Source organism: Mytilus galloprovincialis, chromosome 13 (assembly GCF_965363235.1).
Source record: "Mytilus galloprovincialis chromosome 13, xbMytGall1.hap1.1, whole genome shotgun sequence".
Lineage (NCBI taxonomy): Eukaryota > Metazoa > Mollusca > Bivalvia > Mytilida > Mytilidae > Mytilus > Mytilus galloprovincialis.
Window position 1 is genome coordinate 24779024 of NC_134850.1, and position 17068 is coordinate 24796091.

The window sequence follows — 17068 nt, forward strand, 5'->3', positions numbered from 1 at the left end:
CAAGTCGGACCTAAAATAGATCGTTACTTATTTAAAGACAACTCATACACCTTTATAAAAGACAACTCGATCGGACAACTTTAAAAACAACTCGGACCAGTTTGAAAGTAGGGTATATTAAATATCAAATATAAGAATTCGGAGGGTATAAGTATGCTACATTCTTGTCTGTTTTCAGGGCCGGATCCAGCCATTTTAAAAAGGGGGGGGGGGGTTCCTAACCCAGGACAAAAAGGGGGGGGGGTTCCAATTACATGTCCCCATTCAAATGCATTGATCGTCCAAAAAAAGGGGGATTCCAGCCCCCGGAACCCCCCCCCCCCCCCCCCCCCCTTTGGATCCGCGCCTGGTTTTGATGTTTTGATTTCATGTACTAAATGAATATATCTTGACTACGTGATTTAAATTGTAAATACAGACGATCACAGATAATACGGTTCAGTGGCACCTACAAACATATGATAGTTTATATTATCTGATAAGACTGTGCATAGTTGTCAATAACAAAGGCTTTGGCACAACGCAATACTTTATTTAGGTAAAAAAAGGTAAGATTTGTTTTTGTGTATTAGGGGTTTCAAAACAAAAGGCAAAATAAACAAAAGAGTTTTGCGATTTTTAAATTAAAACGAGACATTCAACATGTTCAACTGGAAGCAAAGAATTAATAAGAGAAGCGCATAAAATAAGATAACAGCTAGACATATTGAATAGTACGCTAGACGCGTGTTTCGTCTACCCATGGAACTATTATATCATAATACTTCCCTAGTCTATCTAACTGGCGCTCAAATCAAAAGTGATATTTGTCCATTGTGAGCCAAGGCTCCCTCCATGTTGAAGGCCGTACCTTGACCTATAATGGTTTACTTTTTATAAATTGTTACTTGGATGGAGAGTTGTCTCATTGACACTCATACCACATCTTCCTATTATATATTATTAATAACACGAAGCACTGTTAATTGTAGTTTAATTGGACACATCTATATATTCTACTTTACAATAACAATTGATATAATTTCACAGTATTTCATCTGTGTTGATTTGTAAAAAAAAATATTTTCTATATAATTGAAAAGAAGATGTGGTATGATTGCCAATGAGACAACTGTCCACAAGAGACCAAAATGGCACAGAAATTTTACAACTATATGTCACCGTACGGCATTCAACAATGAGCAAAGCCGCATGGTCAGCTATAAAAGGCCCCGAAATGACAATGTAAAACAATTAAAACGAGAAAACTAAAGGTCTTAATGATTTATGATTTTTTTATTTTCCACAGATATAGTTTAGGAATGATGATCATCGCTGTATTTCTGTTGTTGGTCTCTAAAGTTAGTAAGTAACTATATGGTTGAAGACCAAAGCTTCAATCTGAGATTACTGTAAATTAATTGTGTTTATTTCAATTTACGATTTATCTGTTTGTTTAATCATTATAACTGAACATCTGCAGGTTGTCATTGCGTTAATACTGTTGAATCAATTTTTGAGTAAATCAGAAAAGTCATTTTTCGTGAGGTACTTATTCTTGGTGCATTCAATCATACATTATATTCATGCAGAATAGCCATATGGTTTTTGTGTGTGAATATAATTAATCACTAAAAATGCACAAACAGTGTCTTTTATTATGCATGAAACGAAATTAAACGATTCAAGATGAAGTATTTTCACGTTTGTTTTTGTTTTTTTGTTTTTTTTTAACTATTTTTCTAATCTTTAACTTAATTTGAAATTGGACATTAAACTAAATTATAAGTTGGACATTAAAGAAGAATTTTAACGTAACCGTTTTAAAAGGCATCGGAATCGCCATAATATCATAAACCGATTGAACGTCATGGTAGGAATTAAGGAATAAGTTAGAAAAAAGATAAACTACACCTAAGTACTTTCTCATTTGTAGCACACACGTACAGTAAATTCACACACTTTTCTTTTTTAATTTGAATTATCCAATTCGCATTAGAAATACGCTTTTGTTAATACGAATTAAAAGTTAACGTCGTTTGGACAGTAAAGCGAATTCGACGCGCATTGTTATTCGAATTAATATGAGACATGTCGAATGCATCTGCAGTTACAACTGGAGGCAAACTATCACACTGTTTTAGTTCTGTCAATCGTTGGGCGTTGTTGCTCGTACTAAACGACGATAACTGACGCGCGAATTCTCAAAACTGTTGCATATTTACTTATGATTTTTACTGTAAAATACAAGATAAAGCGTTTGAAATATTTTTTTCATCCATCCGAATCAGCGAGTTTTGAATACTTCATGAAATGGGATGTCATTATCATTTTCATTTCAAGCAATATAATCTATATATCAATGACATTTTTATATACTTAAAAGTCTTACTACTTAAAATACACGTTACGACAAGCAAATTGTTGTCAATTATCCTTAATACGAACTATATACAGGTTTAAAACTCAATTGAGTTTTTTCCTAGATATAGGAAGATGTGGTGTGAGTGCCAATGAGACAACTCTTTATCCAAATAACAATTTTAAAAAAGTAAACCATTATAGGTCAATGTACGGTCTTCAACACGGAGCCTTGGCTCACAACGAACAACAAGCTATAAAGGGCCCCAAAATTGCTAGTGTAAAACCATTCAAACGGGAAAACCAACGGTCTAATATAAAATTAAAAAAAAAACGAGAAATGAAAAACACGTATAAATAACATAAACAAACGACAACTACTGTACATCATATTCCTGTGTTAGGATTAAACGTTTTAATGGATCCAAACCTTCTCCTTTTTAAGTGAAAAAAAAGTATTTAAGTGAAAAAATATTTTTTCCCTACTTTTTCTTTATGCTTATAATAATACATAATCATGATCTTGAAATTCATAACAGTGTCACCTTCAAAGTAGATTATAAATGTTGAAAAGGCTCATTCATGACGCTATTATAAGTTTTCTATATTATATCGGCGAAGACAATAGTAACTTTTTTGAATATCATGGATGCATGAATTTCATTAACCTAAAATGTATGATTCAATATTCTGTAAAAATATGAAGGTCACGGACGGATATTCTGCACTGTGCATTCTTGACCTGTACTTTCTTGGCTCATATAAAACCAGGATAAATCCACCGTTTTCTATATAAGGATATGCCGTTACCAAGTCAGCAATATGAGCCGTGGTGTAGTGGTTAGTGCATTGGACTACTAACACAAAAGTTCCTGGTTCGATTCTCGCTTGGGATGCAAATTTCAAAAACTTAATGTTCGGCTCTCCCTCGACGACACCATTTGCGAGTATGGTCTTGAGGAAACGATGATAGTCTGTCAGAAGGGGACAATAAATCATGGCTGACCCGTGTTAAGAGAGAGCCATATCTCTTACACGTTAAAGACATCCTGCGTAGATTTCGAAAAAGAGTAGGCTAATGCCGCTACAAGGCAGAAATCGCACCCGCAAAGTGGAAAGGGATTAATATAAGTTGCAAAACTTGTTTCCCAATCCACTATAAATAAATATTTTAAACTAAGTCATCAATATGACAGGTGTTTCAATCGTTTGATAGATTTTGGCTTTTGATTTTGCCATTTGATATTAATTATATATATAAAGGGTTTTCCGTCTTGAAATTTCCTTTGAATTCGTTGTTTTATAAGTTATTTTCCTTTTTTTCTTAAATTGTGTAACACTTTGCAAATTTTTAACTAAATGTCCTGGTTTCGTCACAGTAATGCATTTAAAAATGTACACCTCTGAGGAGCCAAAAATTTCTAGAATTAAACTTTTTTTCTTAACCTGATTTTTCGGATAATAAGACTGTAATAAAATAATTGGTAAAGAAAAAATCATATGTTGGTGCACTTTTTTTTTGCTACGGCCCTTTGAAAATGCCCAATTTTGACGATTTTCCCATTTTTCATCGATTTTTACCTATTTTTGGGCTCTAATCTTGAAAAAAAATCACAGTTACACAATTAAACTTTTTTTCATACTTTCTACAAAGATGAAGTGGACCAATCTGAATAAATTTTACTAAAAAAAAACTATAGGTAGGTGTTAATATAAGAAAGTTTTATCATATTTTGAAGCTTTTTTGTGTAAAATTTACCATGCTGTCAATTTTGTATTTTTGTGATTTTTCTCAGTTTTAAGAACAAAATTAGATTTTAAAAGACAAAAATGATATGGGATGTACATGATTCTTGTAAAATCATTTTTTGTATCCCTCACCCATTTTCTCAAAATTTTGGCTAAAAATACAGACTTAATTGGTCGTAAAATTTGAAAACTGGATTACTCAAAAACCATTCATTGTAAATACACAATTTTTGACAGCGTTATGTTTGATTATAATATTTTTAAAATTCATTGATATTTTCCCCTTGTATTACATGTTTTGGAAATAATTCAAGAACGAGATTTCAATGAGACTGAACGAGACTGAAAAGTCAGAAGAATACATCCTTAAACCACATAATTTTCTTCCGTTTTTATCTTTTTTATCTTTCGAGTTTGATGGTTGTAAGATCAGAAAAACATCGTCTATATTTGTAGATTGTGGCCAGGATTGTCTTTCGTGCACTGGAGTTGAAACATATCTGGACTGTAATCGACATGAGACTTGCAGTAATAATGAGGTATCATGGGTCATTTCAGTATAAATGCATATATACATTTGTAGCGTTACATGTTCTCCTACGGTAGGACCATGCAGGAAATCAAAATATATATGTAAACAAAAATTCAGGATATATATGTAGATCAGACTTTCGTATACATGCGTAAGTACAGTCAACCATTTCTTCAAATTTCCGATGTATATTAGTGTCTTGACAAGCTCACCACAATATAAACTTTATTTATGTTTATTGGTACACATTTTTAATAAATCTGATACATGCAAAATGTATTTGTATTTGTAACACGAATATCCCCAAAACCTTGCTACTGCACATGTTTTTTTTTTTCAAATTACGTGCCGTTCTTTATTCCCCAGTTCTAACTATTATTTATCCTTTTGGAAGCAACTTCGTTTATGTCTTGTATCTTATTTTAGTTTTACGACATGTGATCTAGATATGTCGGGGAGGTTTGTGCTATCCTAGAAATGGGTTAATTCCATAATAGTTTGTATCTGTAACTCATAAGGATATGTTGCCATAACAATTTTACTGTTGGCTGTTGTTTGTTTTTTATTGCACGTCTATTAGTTGGTTGTCAATGTGGTCTATAGTACTGTCCCAAAGTACAAAGTTCAGTGGTTTCTGTTATATCGTCCATTATTGTTAATTTTATATGTAAATTAAAAAATAAATTGGACTTTAGAAATTCAAAAAAGCTAAACGAATTTCATATGTTGATATTGTACTCATTCCTCATGTTTATATAATTGTGTTGTAATATAAAATTGAAAATGGAAATGGGGACTGTGTCAAAGAGACAACAACCCGACCATACAACAGACAACGTTAACAGCAGAAGGTCAGCGATAGGTCTTCAATGCAGCGAGAAACTATACATAGGTAATAAACATGCACACATAAATAAAAAGAATGATGTATACATAATGATGCAAAATGTTTTCTCAGTATGTACATGTATTTTATATAGGTTTGTTTTAAGCAGAAGTACTCAACATTGTCTGGAAAAATGCTTTATGACTTTGGTTGTTCTATGTCGCAGGTAAGATGACAAATCTGCTACTGTAATCAAGTAATAGTTGTAAGAACCTATCCAATTTGAACGGTTCCTTATTGTTCGTATTTTTATGACCATATGGAACATATAAAACTAATAATAAAGACACACATTTACCTTTTAACATAGAAATCTTTCAATTTTCTAGTTTATGCGAACCCTGTACATATACTATTTTGGTTTACGTATCAGAGTTAATGTTTACGATATAATCAAGTCGAAGAAGAGTCTATAGATAAAGGCGACATTACTTTACCAATGAATACATCATATAAATCTACAAGAAAGACAAATCATGGTTACCGTATTTAAAAACAACTCCTGTGGAATGGCATTAACCCTGAAACGAGGGCATTCACAAAGTAATCGTCACCGGCTTTGAATGCAACAATCGCCGTATACAATAGACATCAAAAATTATAAATCGGGCGAGGAAACTTTGCGGAATCTTCAATTGTGGTCTCTACAAGGGTGTTTTTTATTCATATTATTTAGGGAAAAAACCGACTAAAACCTTTCTTTTTATCCATTCATACACACATCAAATCTGATGATCAAAACTTATATAAGTGAGAACTGCTCTAGTTCATTACTTTAGGAATATTTATCCAAAACTAAACCCCTAACGGGAAGGATTGTGCCTAATGTTCATATGATGAAATCATAATCTTTCAGTCAGTTTAATTGAAGTCTGGAGCTGGCATGTCAGTTAACTGCTAGTAGTCTGTTGTTATTTATGTATTATTGTCATTTTGTTTATTTTCTTTGGTTACATCTTCTGACATCAGACTCGGACTTCTCTTGAACTGAATTTTAATGTGCGTATTGTTATGCGTTTACTTTTCTACATTGGTTAGAGGTATAGGGGGAGGGTTGAGATCTCACAAACATGTTTAACCCCGCCGCATTTTTGCGCCTGTCCCAAGTCAGGAGCCTCTGGCCTTTGTTAGTCTTGTATTATTTTAATTTTAGTTTCTTGTGTACAATTTGGAAATTAGTATGGTGTTCATTATCACTAGACTAGTATATATTTGTTGAGGGGCCAGATGAAGGACGCCTCCAGGTGCGGGAATTTCTCGCTACATTGAAGACCTGTTGGTGACCCTCTGCTGTTGTTTTTTATTTGGTCGGGTTGTTGTCTCTTTGACACATTCCCAATTTCCATTCTCAATTTTATGTATATCCCATTATTGACAGGCGGCAACAAAATATGTACAAAGTATATAAACACCCAACTAATAAATTCTCTAGTTTTGTAGACATTCAGTTGGACCAATCTTCGGTAGACGTGCAGAAGGACACCATATCTTCTGCGAGGCATGTTGTAACAGTACAAGATTGTGTAATGGAAATCTAAAATGTGATAAACCTGTAGTACAAAACAGTAAGTGTAATATTAGTTACATAGTGTGTTAGTGACCTAATACGATATATGGAATTTACTGACCCCGTATATATATTGTATTAGGTCACTAGCACACTATGTAACGAATTTATCTTACTGATTATCTTTATTTGTTGAATTAAGACTAGAGTTGTCTCAGTTGAAAGCATACCACATCTTCTCATTTTTATATTCAAGTGTTCAAGTGTTCAATTTAAAGAACCTTTTTCTATTGATCTGCACAAAAAAATTACTACCAACAACAAAATAAAATTGAGAATGGAAATGGGGAATGTGCCAAAGAGACAACAACCCGACCATAGAAAAAAACAACAGCAGAAGGTCACCAACAGGTCTTCAATGTAGCGAGAAATTCCCGCACCCGGAGGCGTCCTTCAACTGGCCCCTAAACAAATATATACTAGTTCAGTGATAATGAACGCCATACTAATTTCCAAATTGTACACAAGAAACTAAAACTAAAATAATACAAGACTAACAAAGGCCAGAGGCTCCTGACTTGGGGCAGGCGCAAAAATGCGGCGGGGTTAAACATGTTTGTGAGATCTCAACCCTCCCCCTATACCTCTAGCCAATGTAGAAAAGTAAACGCATAACAATACGCACATTAAAATTCAGTTCAAGAGAAGTCCGAGTCTGATGTCAGAAGATGTAACCAAAGAAAAAAAAACAAAATGACAATAATACATAAATAACAACAGACTACTAGCAGTTAACTGACATGCCAGCTCCAGACTTCAATTAAACTGACTGAAAGATTATGATTTCATCATATAAACATCAGGCACAATCCTTCCCGTTAGGGGTTTAGTATCATACCATCATATCATATATGAGAAGAACATAACCCGTGTCATGTCAACAACTGGTTTTTGAATAAATGTGTTTAGTTCAGATGCAAAGACCCTATAAGTGAATCAATATTAACGCCAAAATATGCAATCTTTAATGACCTGACAACAGTATCGTAACTATATCCATTCTTAATAAGTCTAACACCTATTTAACATCAACAACCTTGATATAACAATATTAAACAGAACGTTCAATGCATTTACATATTCAAATAGTGTCAAAGTCATGACTCCACTACTATCCGTGTATTGACATAAACCCGCCTCCCTACTAACCTAATAATGAATATACACGGTCTCCACGCGGACGCTTGTAACCAATCATATTCCTAGAAATGTAAAGGAGGTAAGATAAATATATATATATATATCTGTGTCAATGATTTTCACACTAAATTAATTCTAATGTTACAGTAGTAAAAAACAAGTTAAATGATTACATCATAAATATAAGTTTGACCAAGGAGAAAAGGAAATGAAGCTATACACATCAAATGACGGTTTATTGGATACCATATTTTGGAGCATAATACCCCAAAAATTTAGAATTAGAGCAACGTATTATACACAGTTAAATATTGCAGTGTTGTCATTAACACTTACACATATCTAGCTGAAAACATGTCAGTGTTTTAGGTACTGACTCTTTTTATCATCTGATATACGTGTTATAGTGTTCTTTATTTTTCTTTGTAAATTATAAACATTTACTGTTAATATAAAAAAGAAGATGTGGTATAATTGCCAATGAAACAACTCTCCACACGAAACCAAATGACACAGAAATTAACAACTATAGGTCACCGTACGGCTTACTTTTGGTAATATTCTATTGACATGGCTTTATACTTATGCTGGCCGCCAATGAGTTGTTGTACTGGGTAACTTTTTGTATTCTTGTTTTTCAATTTTGCTTATCCGATTTGCCGTTATACCATTTATTTCCTTTTGTGACATATATATTTGGTTTTGTAGTGGTTAAGATTCTAACACAATAATGACTGATGTACCCATATTTTTGACAATTTTACATATACATTGTTTTGATCACATATTGTTGTCAATATACCCGCAATGAAATTTTATACGACTTTCTTTAGATATCAATAAACCAGGGTTTATCCACCATTTTCATCATAAGGAAATGCATGTACCAGGTCAGGAATATAACAGTTGTTTTCAATTCATTTGATTTGTTTTAGCTGTTGGTTTTGCTATTATAGGACTTTCCGATTTAAATTTTCCATGGAGTTCGGTATTTTTGTTATTTTACTTTTTAATGGTTATGTTTGGTCACATGTTCTGATGGTAGATTCCAAGTTTGTTTATCATTAAGTTAAATGTATACGTTCAACATTGCGTGTTTAGCAAATGCTTCTAGTAAATACATTTTCATTGTATATTTTGATAATTTTAACAAATTGTCATAGCGTTTGTTGTTGATAGTATCTTAAAGTGGGGTGTTATTTGATCTTTTCATATATATATCTAATCTTTTCATATATGTATCTAAATAAACCATTTTTTATTAAATGTAAAAGAGTTTTTTTAAAGCAGCGGAACAAAATTACTAGTCATGAGCTCTTTCAGATCTCCAAATAGCTGTTTTGACATAGTGCAGCAATCAAATCCCTGACCTATTACTATATTTCGTTATAAAATTGTTATTTTCCTAAGAAAACAATGTCTCGTTTAAATAAAAACCTTAATCTATTCCCTACAAAAAAGAAAACCGTAAAATGTGATTTATTGCAGGGGTATAATGATTAATCTGGTCGGTATTTCATGATGTAAATAACCACACAAGTAAAAATAGTCGAAGAAGAAATAAGATGAAAAAATTGCAAGTGTGTAAATATATTGTTAACATTTGTTCGTTTTATTGTCATGTTTTGGTGATGTTGTACTCTTTTAGACCTGTAATATATTGTTTTAGACACATAGTTTACAATACCTTCACAACAGAAAACATAATTCACTTTTTTACAAATTTATGTACATTACTAGGCTTATATCCTCACCTTTAAAAGAAGAAAGTCAACATTGATGTTAACGACCAGGACAATATACGCAATAATAATTCCCATTTACTTTGATGTACCATATACACGTTAATCTTTGTTAATAGGCATAACACAATTTAAGCATACTTTCTTTGAAGTTTCTAATAGGAAGGTTCGAATTTTTAGTGTCTGCTTGATTGTATTCCAGATACCCATCTCCCACGAGAATGTTCCGAAATAAAAACGCCATATTTGAAGAGTGGAGTTTACAACATCTATCCATTTGAGTCACCTCTAGCTGTGCCAGTGTTTTGTGATATGACGACAGAAAATAAAAGCTGGACGGTATAACTATATTATATGTGAAGATTAAATCATTCATAAAATTATCCAGATATCATTAGACATGTTCATCAACTGACTAATTACCTGTACAGTTTACTGGTGAAATGGAGGATGAATAGATTACAAACAACAAAACAGGAACAAAACTACATATACATATTCGATTTAATGTATTAGACTATTCAAAGCTATATGCAGATTGCTCTTTTTTATACTATACCCACAACATGTACAACATGAACTATGCATGCGACATTTCAAGTTTTATTTTACCACTTTTTTAGTAGAAAGTACTGCAATCACTTAGCGTGGTCCTTCGCCGAATATTTTATCACTTGTCAATAACAACTAATTCGTTTTTGAAATACATTTATTTGGTATCTCTTCATCTTATATTTCTATCGACGAAGTGTTTATTCGTCCGCAATATCCATGTGTAAATGAAGACCTTGTTTTTTTCTAAATCAATCTTAAACATCCTTGATGCACACCTCTGGTTCCTATAGAGCAATATCCCAACATCACCTACGTATGTATTGACTTTAAATGATGTACCTTAAATATTACTTTGATATACACATTACCTGATTTGTTCAATAATCCATATGTTTCATTTAATATTTATTTGCACTCTCCATTTTTCATGTAAATATATATATATATATATATATATATATATATATATATATATATATATATATATATATATTACATTATAAAGCAAAATAGCTTAAATGTACAAAATAGCTGGACGGTAAACGAATAGTATATAGAATTATCCCGATATCATTAGACATATTCGTCAATTTCAAAACTAACCAATGAATTTACAGTTTACTATTGCACTTTGTCGATAGGAATATAAGATGTATTGACGTCAAATGAATGTATTCCAAAAACGAGAAATTTATTAAATTTGACCTGTTGATACTATTTGTCATGCTTTTTTCGGGTTAATTTAATGTTTTCTTATTCAGGGTGGTATCTTGTCTCCTTATATTTTTTAATTTTTAATATATACTAGCTTTGATAAGTGTTTGGTATGACTATAAATGTTATCTTCTTAGTACTATGATTTTTAAAATTTATTTTGTAAAAATTATTTCCGTCCCCAATTTAAACTTTATACCTTATAACAAACTATTTTTTATTTACTAAGGACCTGTATACATTAATTTATTTTGCAGCTTTTTTTATTCAAGGATGATATTTTCTGAAATTATTTAACATCTCACAGCGGTATACTACTGTTGTCTTTATTTATTCACTACTCGTTTTATTGATTTTGTATTCACATTGTGGCATAGATCACATTTATTCGTTCAGTGTATGTTCACTTGTGCTAATATGTCTTTTGATTGAGTTAAGCCATTTCAATTTGAATTGATATTAATAGTGTGTCTTTCTATGTTGTGCTGTTACGCTATTGTTTCAGATTAGGGTGACGGTTGGTACCTATTAAAAACCCGCTGCATTTGTTTGCACTTGTCCTGAGTCATAAATCTGATGTTCAGTAGTTGTCGATTTTACATTTTTTGTAATGTAGTTCAACAGTGTTTATCGTTTCTCGTTTATATAAAGATTAGACTGTTGGTTTTACAATAATCAGTTGAAGGGCCCTTTATATCTTAATGTTTGGTGTGAGCCAAGGCTCTCTGTTGAAGACCGTACTTCGACCAATAATCGTTTACTTTTACAAATTGTGACTTAAAAGAAGAGTTGTCTCATTGTTACCCATTCCCCACCTTCTTATATCTATTAGTAGTAAGTGTTTTATAATAAGTACAACGGTATTCATTCTGTCAATGTGAAAACGCATCACGTTTTCAAGTATTTATACATCATGGCTTTGATAATTTTGTGGTTTAACATTCCTTATGAAGATATACCAAGAAAATTGTTTGATCGTATGCACAAAATGCATATAAGGTTATTTTTATCATTGAGGTAATACAAAGAAGATACAATGGTTCTGTTGATTTCTACAGAAACTGGACGGCTTATAAAGAGGGTTTTGGTTTTGTAAATGGAGAATATTGGTTAGGTATGGTTACAAAAATTGCGTTTATAAAGAGGTGATTAAAGGTGAAGTATGTCAAATAATATGTAGGACATACCAATAACATTATGATGAAGAAGTGATAAAAAACGACACACAGTCTGCAATGGAAGTGCAAATGCTTTAATACAATTAAATCAGTACAACCACTTTTTCACTAAATATAAATTCACCAATATTTTCTTAAATTCATTGAAGTTGCTTTGGCAGATATCTATTAACAAACTGCATTTGGTCTTGCAACTCGTAGAATGTGCTCGGTTATATCACACCTTAGGAATATCCCTCTTTGATGAGATCGTAAGCTAGAAACTTGAAAATGCATCTAGTTTTCAGAAAATCTTTAAGTTGTGAGAGAAAATACTGCATCGATACAAATAGCAAAACAATCTAATGAAAGTGTACCTTGTATATCAAAAGAAATAATGTACCAGCTAGGTGGTGTTCTTCACAATGCAATTTGTCAAAAGGTTTAAGAATACAAAATTGGAAGCATACGACTCGCATCAAGGTAACATTCTATGATAAATCAAAGAATGATAGCTAGGGAGAAGAAGTATGCATTAACTTTTCGGATACATATCGAGCGTTAAATTAACTACTCGAATTGCTATATGCAATTTGTATTTGTTTGTTAAACTTCTACTTCTATTCATACAGGTAACGATATAATTCATCGAATAACTTCAAATGGTAACCATGAGCTTCGAATCGATTTATCAGATTTTGAGGGGACTCATAAATATGCAAAATATTCAAGCTTCAATGTTGGTGATGAGTGGAGTGAATATCCATTGCATGTGGCGAATTATTCAGGGGACGTAGGTAAGATGAACAAAATAAAACAAAATGAAAAAAGAAGTAAAATTGTGTAATAATATTTTGAACCAAATAGTGTTACAAAACACGTAACTGTACTTTTAAAATGATATATGGTATGGGGTATGCTTATATATTGACGAAATGCGTATATGTGATTATATAGTACCATGATCATAAAGTGACATATTTTTCATGAACACAACATATTATATATAATACTAATAATTATGTATCCATTATTAACCCATTACAAGTAAGAAAGTTTGACTTAATTTTTTATATGTTTTGATATTGTTGAAAAGTCAGGAATACATGGTTAAAAGCAAATCAAAACATTTGGTTCCAATAGTAATGCGTACAGTTTGTTGAAATTACTTCTGGGAAGTACACTCAAAACCACAAGGGAAATTAGGACATTTATTAACCTTGTGCGTCCTGTAGAGAAAGGCTTAGCTCTCCCATGTACATACCTTATTGCAACGCATAATGATTTTTCAGTGTTCTGCCCCTATCCAACATATCCTCAGCAGTGGTACTCATAACTGGCTGCTTTGGAAGACATATTGTTGACCTTGAATTATTTTCTGGTCTTTGCATGGGCTATTGTGTCTTTGACTCATTCCATTCTTTATTCTATTGTAATAATTCCATATTTTGAAATATTGTTATGATGGTTCTAATTCTTTGACATTGAAATGTGAATAGCAGTTGATAATTTAACTAATTCTATATAAACTTGAAAAAGGACATAAATTACCTCCACGTTTTTTCTAATATTATTTTTGAATAAGTTAACATTCCGAACGTTCGCTGCGGTGTATGGGTATGTAGTGTTTAACCTTTGATGTGATGTATTGTTTTGTTTATCATTGTCTGTCTTTTTGATTCATCGTTGTTTTTTTTTTTGTTTTTTTTTTTATAATTTTTTTTATAATTTTGATCTAAATCGAGTTGTGAAATTTTAACATTGTTAAACTTCTGATGGTTTATTTTATTATACCGTCGCCAGGAAAGTAGGTTCCTAGTTGTCATTTTTGCCGGTTTTTTTAATCGTCCATACGTCCACTAAAATTATTTTTCTGATGAAGTTCCAATCTGACCCAGAGCCTTCTGAAATTTGGTATCAGGTGATCATGTCATATATATACTTTGTGATCCAATTTTAGATTCATCACCCATCCATTTTCTGTAAATCGGAAATTTTCCATCGAAGAACTATAGCTTCCAGTTCAAATCATTTTCAACATTTAATCCCTCCCTTGGTTTATTATATATGTTTTTACATAGCTTGTGTTGGGTCTCTTTTTGTGCAAGTTTATCTAAGCCTATGGCAGATATAAAGTCATTTGGTATTTTTATGCTCCAACTAGTTTTTTGCTCTTCGCAACCATCCTTTCGTTCGGTCGTCGATTTAATCGTCCACCCGTTCGCCTGTCGTCCTTCTGTCTATCTTCGGGGTTAAATTTTATGGCCGAGGTAGTTTTTGATGACGTTGAAGTCCAATTGACTTGAAACTTAGTACACATGTTCCCTATAATATAACCTTTATAATGTTAATGCCAACTTAGAGTTTTGATTAAAATTGAACTGTCCACTGAGCATAAAAAATGATAGTGCGAGTTGGCAGGTTAAAGTTTCTGGTCAAGGTAGTTTTTGATGAAGTTGAAGTCAAATCAACTTATAATGCGCATCTGGTGCAGAACAAAATGGTACTGTTTATGTTAACGTAACTTTTTTAACGTGTTCCCTATGATAGGATCTTTCTAATTGTAATGCCAGTGTATACGTAGATCTTTGACGGTTTTACGGTAAACAAAACATAGAAAATGATAGTGAAAGTTGGTCATCTGTGTACTATTGACATATTCTTCTTTCTTCATATTTCAGGAAATATTCTTATGAACCCAGCTCAACCTCATAATGGAATGCAATTTTCTACTGTTGATCACGCTAAAGATAATTGTGCAGCGACATACAAGGGAGGCTGGTGGTATGCATCATGCCATGTTGCTAATTTGAATGGCAGATACTTATCCGGTTATCATGATTCATATGCTGATGGCATTGACGTCTTTACTTTTCGTGGCGGCCATTATTCACTGAAGACTGTTACAATGATGATAACGAAAATTAATCTTTAGGGAATAGAAATAAATTGACTCTTTTCAATCCGTGTTTGTTATTTAGTAGAAATGATAATCAATATATTATCTATATAAATCTTTAAAAAATAAAATGTTAAATTGGGGGATTACTAATATAGGTTGATGCCAATTCTGTGGTGATGCAGCTTGTTTAACTGTACTTTATAGATGTGATATTGCTTGATGCTTTGTATTGGAGAAACACTATGATTTAATTATTTATTAGTATCTAAGATAAGTGTTAAGCTCTTGAGTTTTAGACACATTGTTATCGATCAATTACCTACTAAGGGTGCCGATTCCAGCCGTATATCATTCTAACATTACTTCAACAGTTTTTGTGCTGCAAGCACATCTTTGCTTACCATGTCTACGAAGCCCCATTAGTGTCATCATTCATGCAAATTGAAAATTGTTTGCTGCTTACAAGGAAGCTATCAAACCAAGAGTTCCAAATGGTGAAGTTGAAATCATCCCTTCGTAAATTTCACGGACGCCATCACGAGTTAGTTGACCGTAACGTAATAACCGTTTCACAGATGATATCGGATATGTTCCTTACGTCGTAACTACAACCCCTTCCCTTTAATGAATGTGACCTACTGAATTAGACTTTTTACCGGGTTTGTAATAACATGAGCAACACGACGGATGCCACATGTTTTGAATTTTCCTCGGAGTTAGGTATTTGTGTTCTTATACTTATTACTATTTCCAGTGTTATTGTGAATAAAGAATGAATAATGCATGTCGTTTTGTGCATTTTAACATTTCTGATCTCTAGATATCTGTATTATGAAGTTAAAATAAGGTTAATTCATACCTGCAGAAAATTTCTATTTCGAAACTGAATCGTGATACGCACATATTTTTCAAAGTTATGTTTTCCATTCTAGATATTTGAAATTTTAATTCCATGATTCTATCTATAAATCATCACGAATTGGTTGATCATTATGGAATATATGTTTCACAGATGATATCGGATATGTTCCTTTTGTCGTAACTACAATCCCGTTCCCCTTTCACGAAATCAATGTAAACCGTCGAATTAGACTATTTACCCGCTTTGTTATAACATGAGCCACTCCACGGGTTCCACATGTGGAACAGGATCAGCTGTTGGAGCACAGGAGATCACCCCAGTGTTTGGTGTGGTTCGTGTTGCTGTTGTTCCCCTATTTGTGACATTTTTACCTGTGTCTGTTTGTTTTGTTCGCCCATCGTTGTCAATATAATGGAATTTGATGCGACTGTCATAAAGATGAGAGGTTTAGCTAGCTTTAAAACCAGGTTTAATCTACCATTGTCTACATAAGAAGATGCCTGTACCAAGTCAGGAATATGACAGTTGTTATACATTCGTTTGATGTGTTTAAGCTTTTGATTTGACCCTTTGATAAGGGACTTTCCGTTTTGAATTTTCATCGCAGTTCCGTATTCTTTATTTTCTTTTTTTCGATACATTGTGAGTAAAAATAAACTGTGCAAATACTGTTCAAGGATTCGTGCAGGTATCAAAATGAATGATATGAAATACTATATAATGGGGAATGGGGAATACTGTGGATTCATTTATTTTTGTGGGTATCAATTTTCGTGGATGAAGGTAAACTTGGTTCGTGGACATTTAATTTCATGGTTTTGCTGAAGTCTTCATACAAGAATTTCGAAAATTTGTCATTCGTTGAAAATATAATTTCGTCGTTCAACCTATACCCACGATATTCACGAAAATTGCTATCAAA

At 32.5% G+C, this 17068-nt stretch overlaps 1 protein-coding gene across 3 annotated transcripts; it reads left to right on the top strand.

Annotated features, from left to right (window-relative positions):
- The first annotated feature begins 38 nt into the window (after positions 1 to 38).
- LOC143056278 (microfibril-associated glycoprotein 4-like) lies at positions 39 to 15345 on the top strand. 3 transcript variants are annotated; one of them, XM_076229370.1, is made up of 9 exons: positions 39 to 107; positions 1289 to 1344; positions 4546 to 4628; positions 5602 to 5673; positions 6940 to 7072; positions 10159 to 10295; positions 12243 to 12339; positions 13015 to 13179; positions 15064 to 15345. In XM_076229370.1, exons 2-9 carry the CDS (start codon positions 1302 to 1304, stop codon positions 15315 to 15317), a joined length of 984 nt encoding a protein of 327 aa, XP_076085485.1. In that variant the 5' UTR covers positions 39 to 107; positions 1289 to 1301; the 3' UTR covers positions 15318 to 15345. The 3 variants fall into 3 exon arrangements, with proteins under 3 accessions (XP_076085485.1, XP_076085483.1, XP_076085484.1); XM_076229368.1 differs by lacking the exon at positions 39 to 107 and adding an exon at positions 443 to 548; XM_076229369.1 differs by lacking the exon at positions 39 to 107 and adding an exon at positions 468 to 545 and having other exon boundaries at positions 1287 to 1344.
- The last annotated feature ends 1723 nt before the right edge of the window (positions 15346 to 17068 follow it).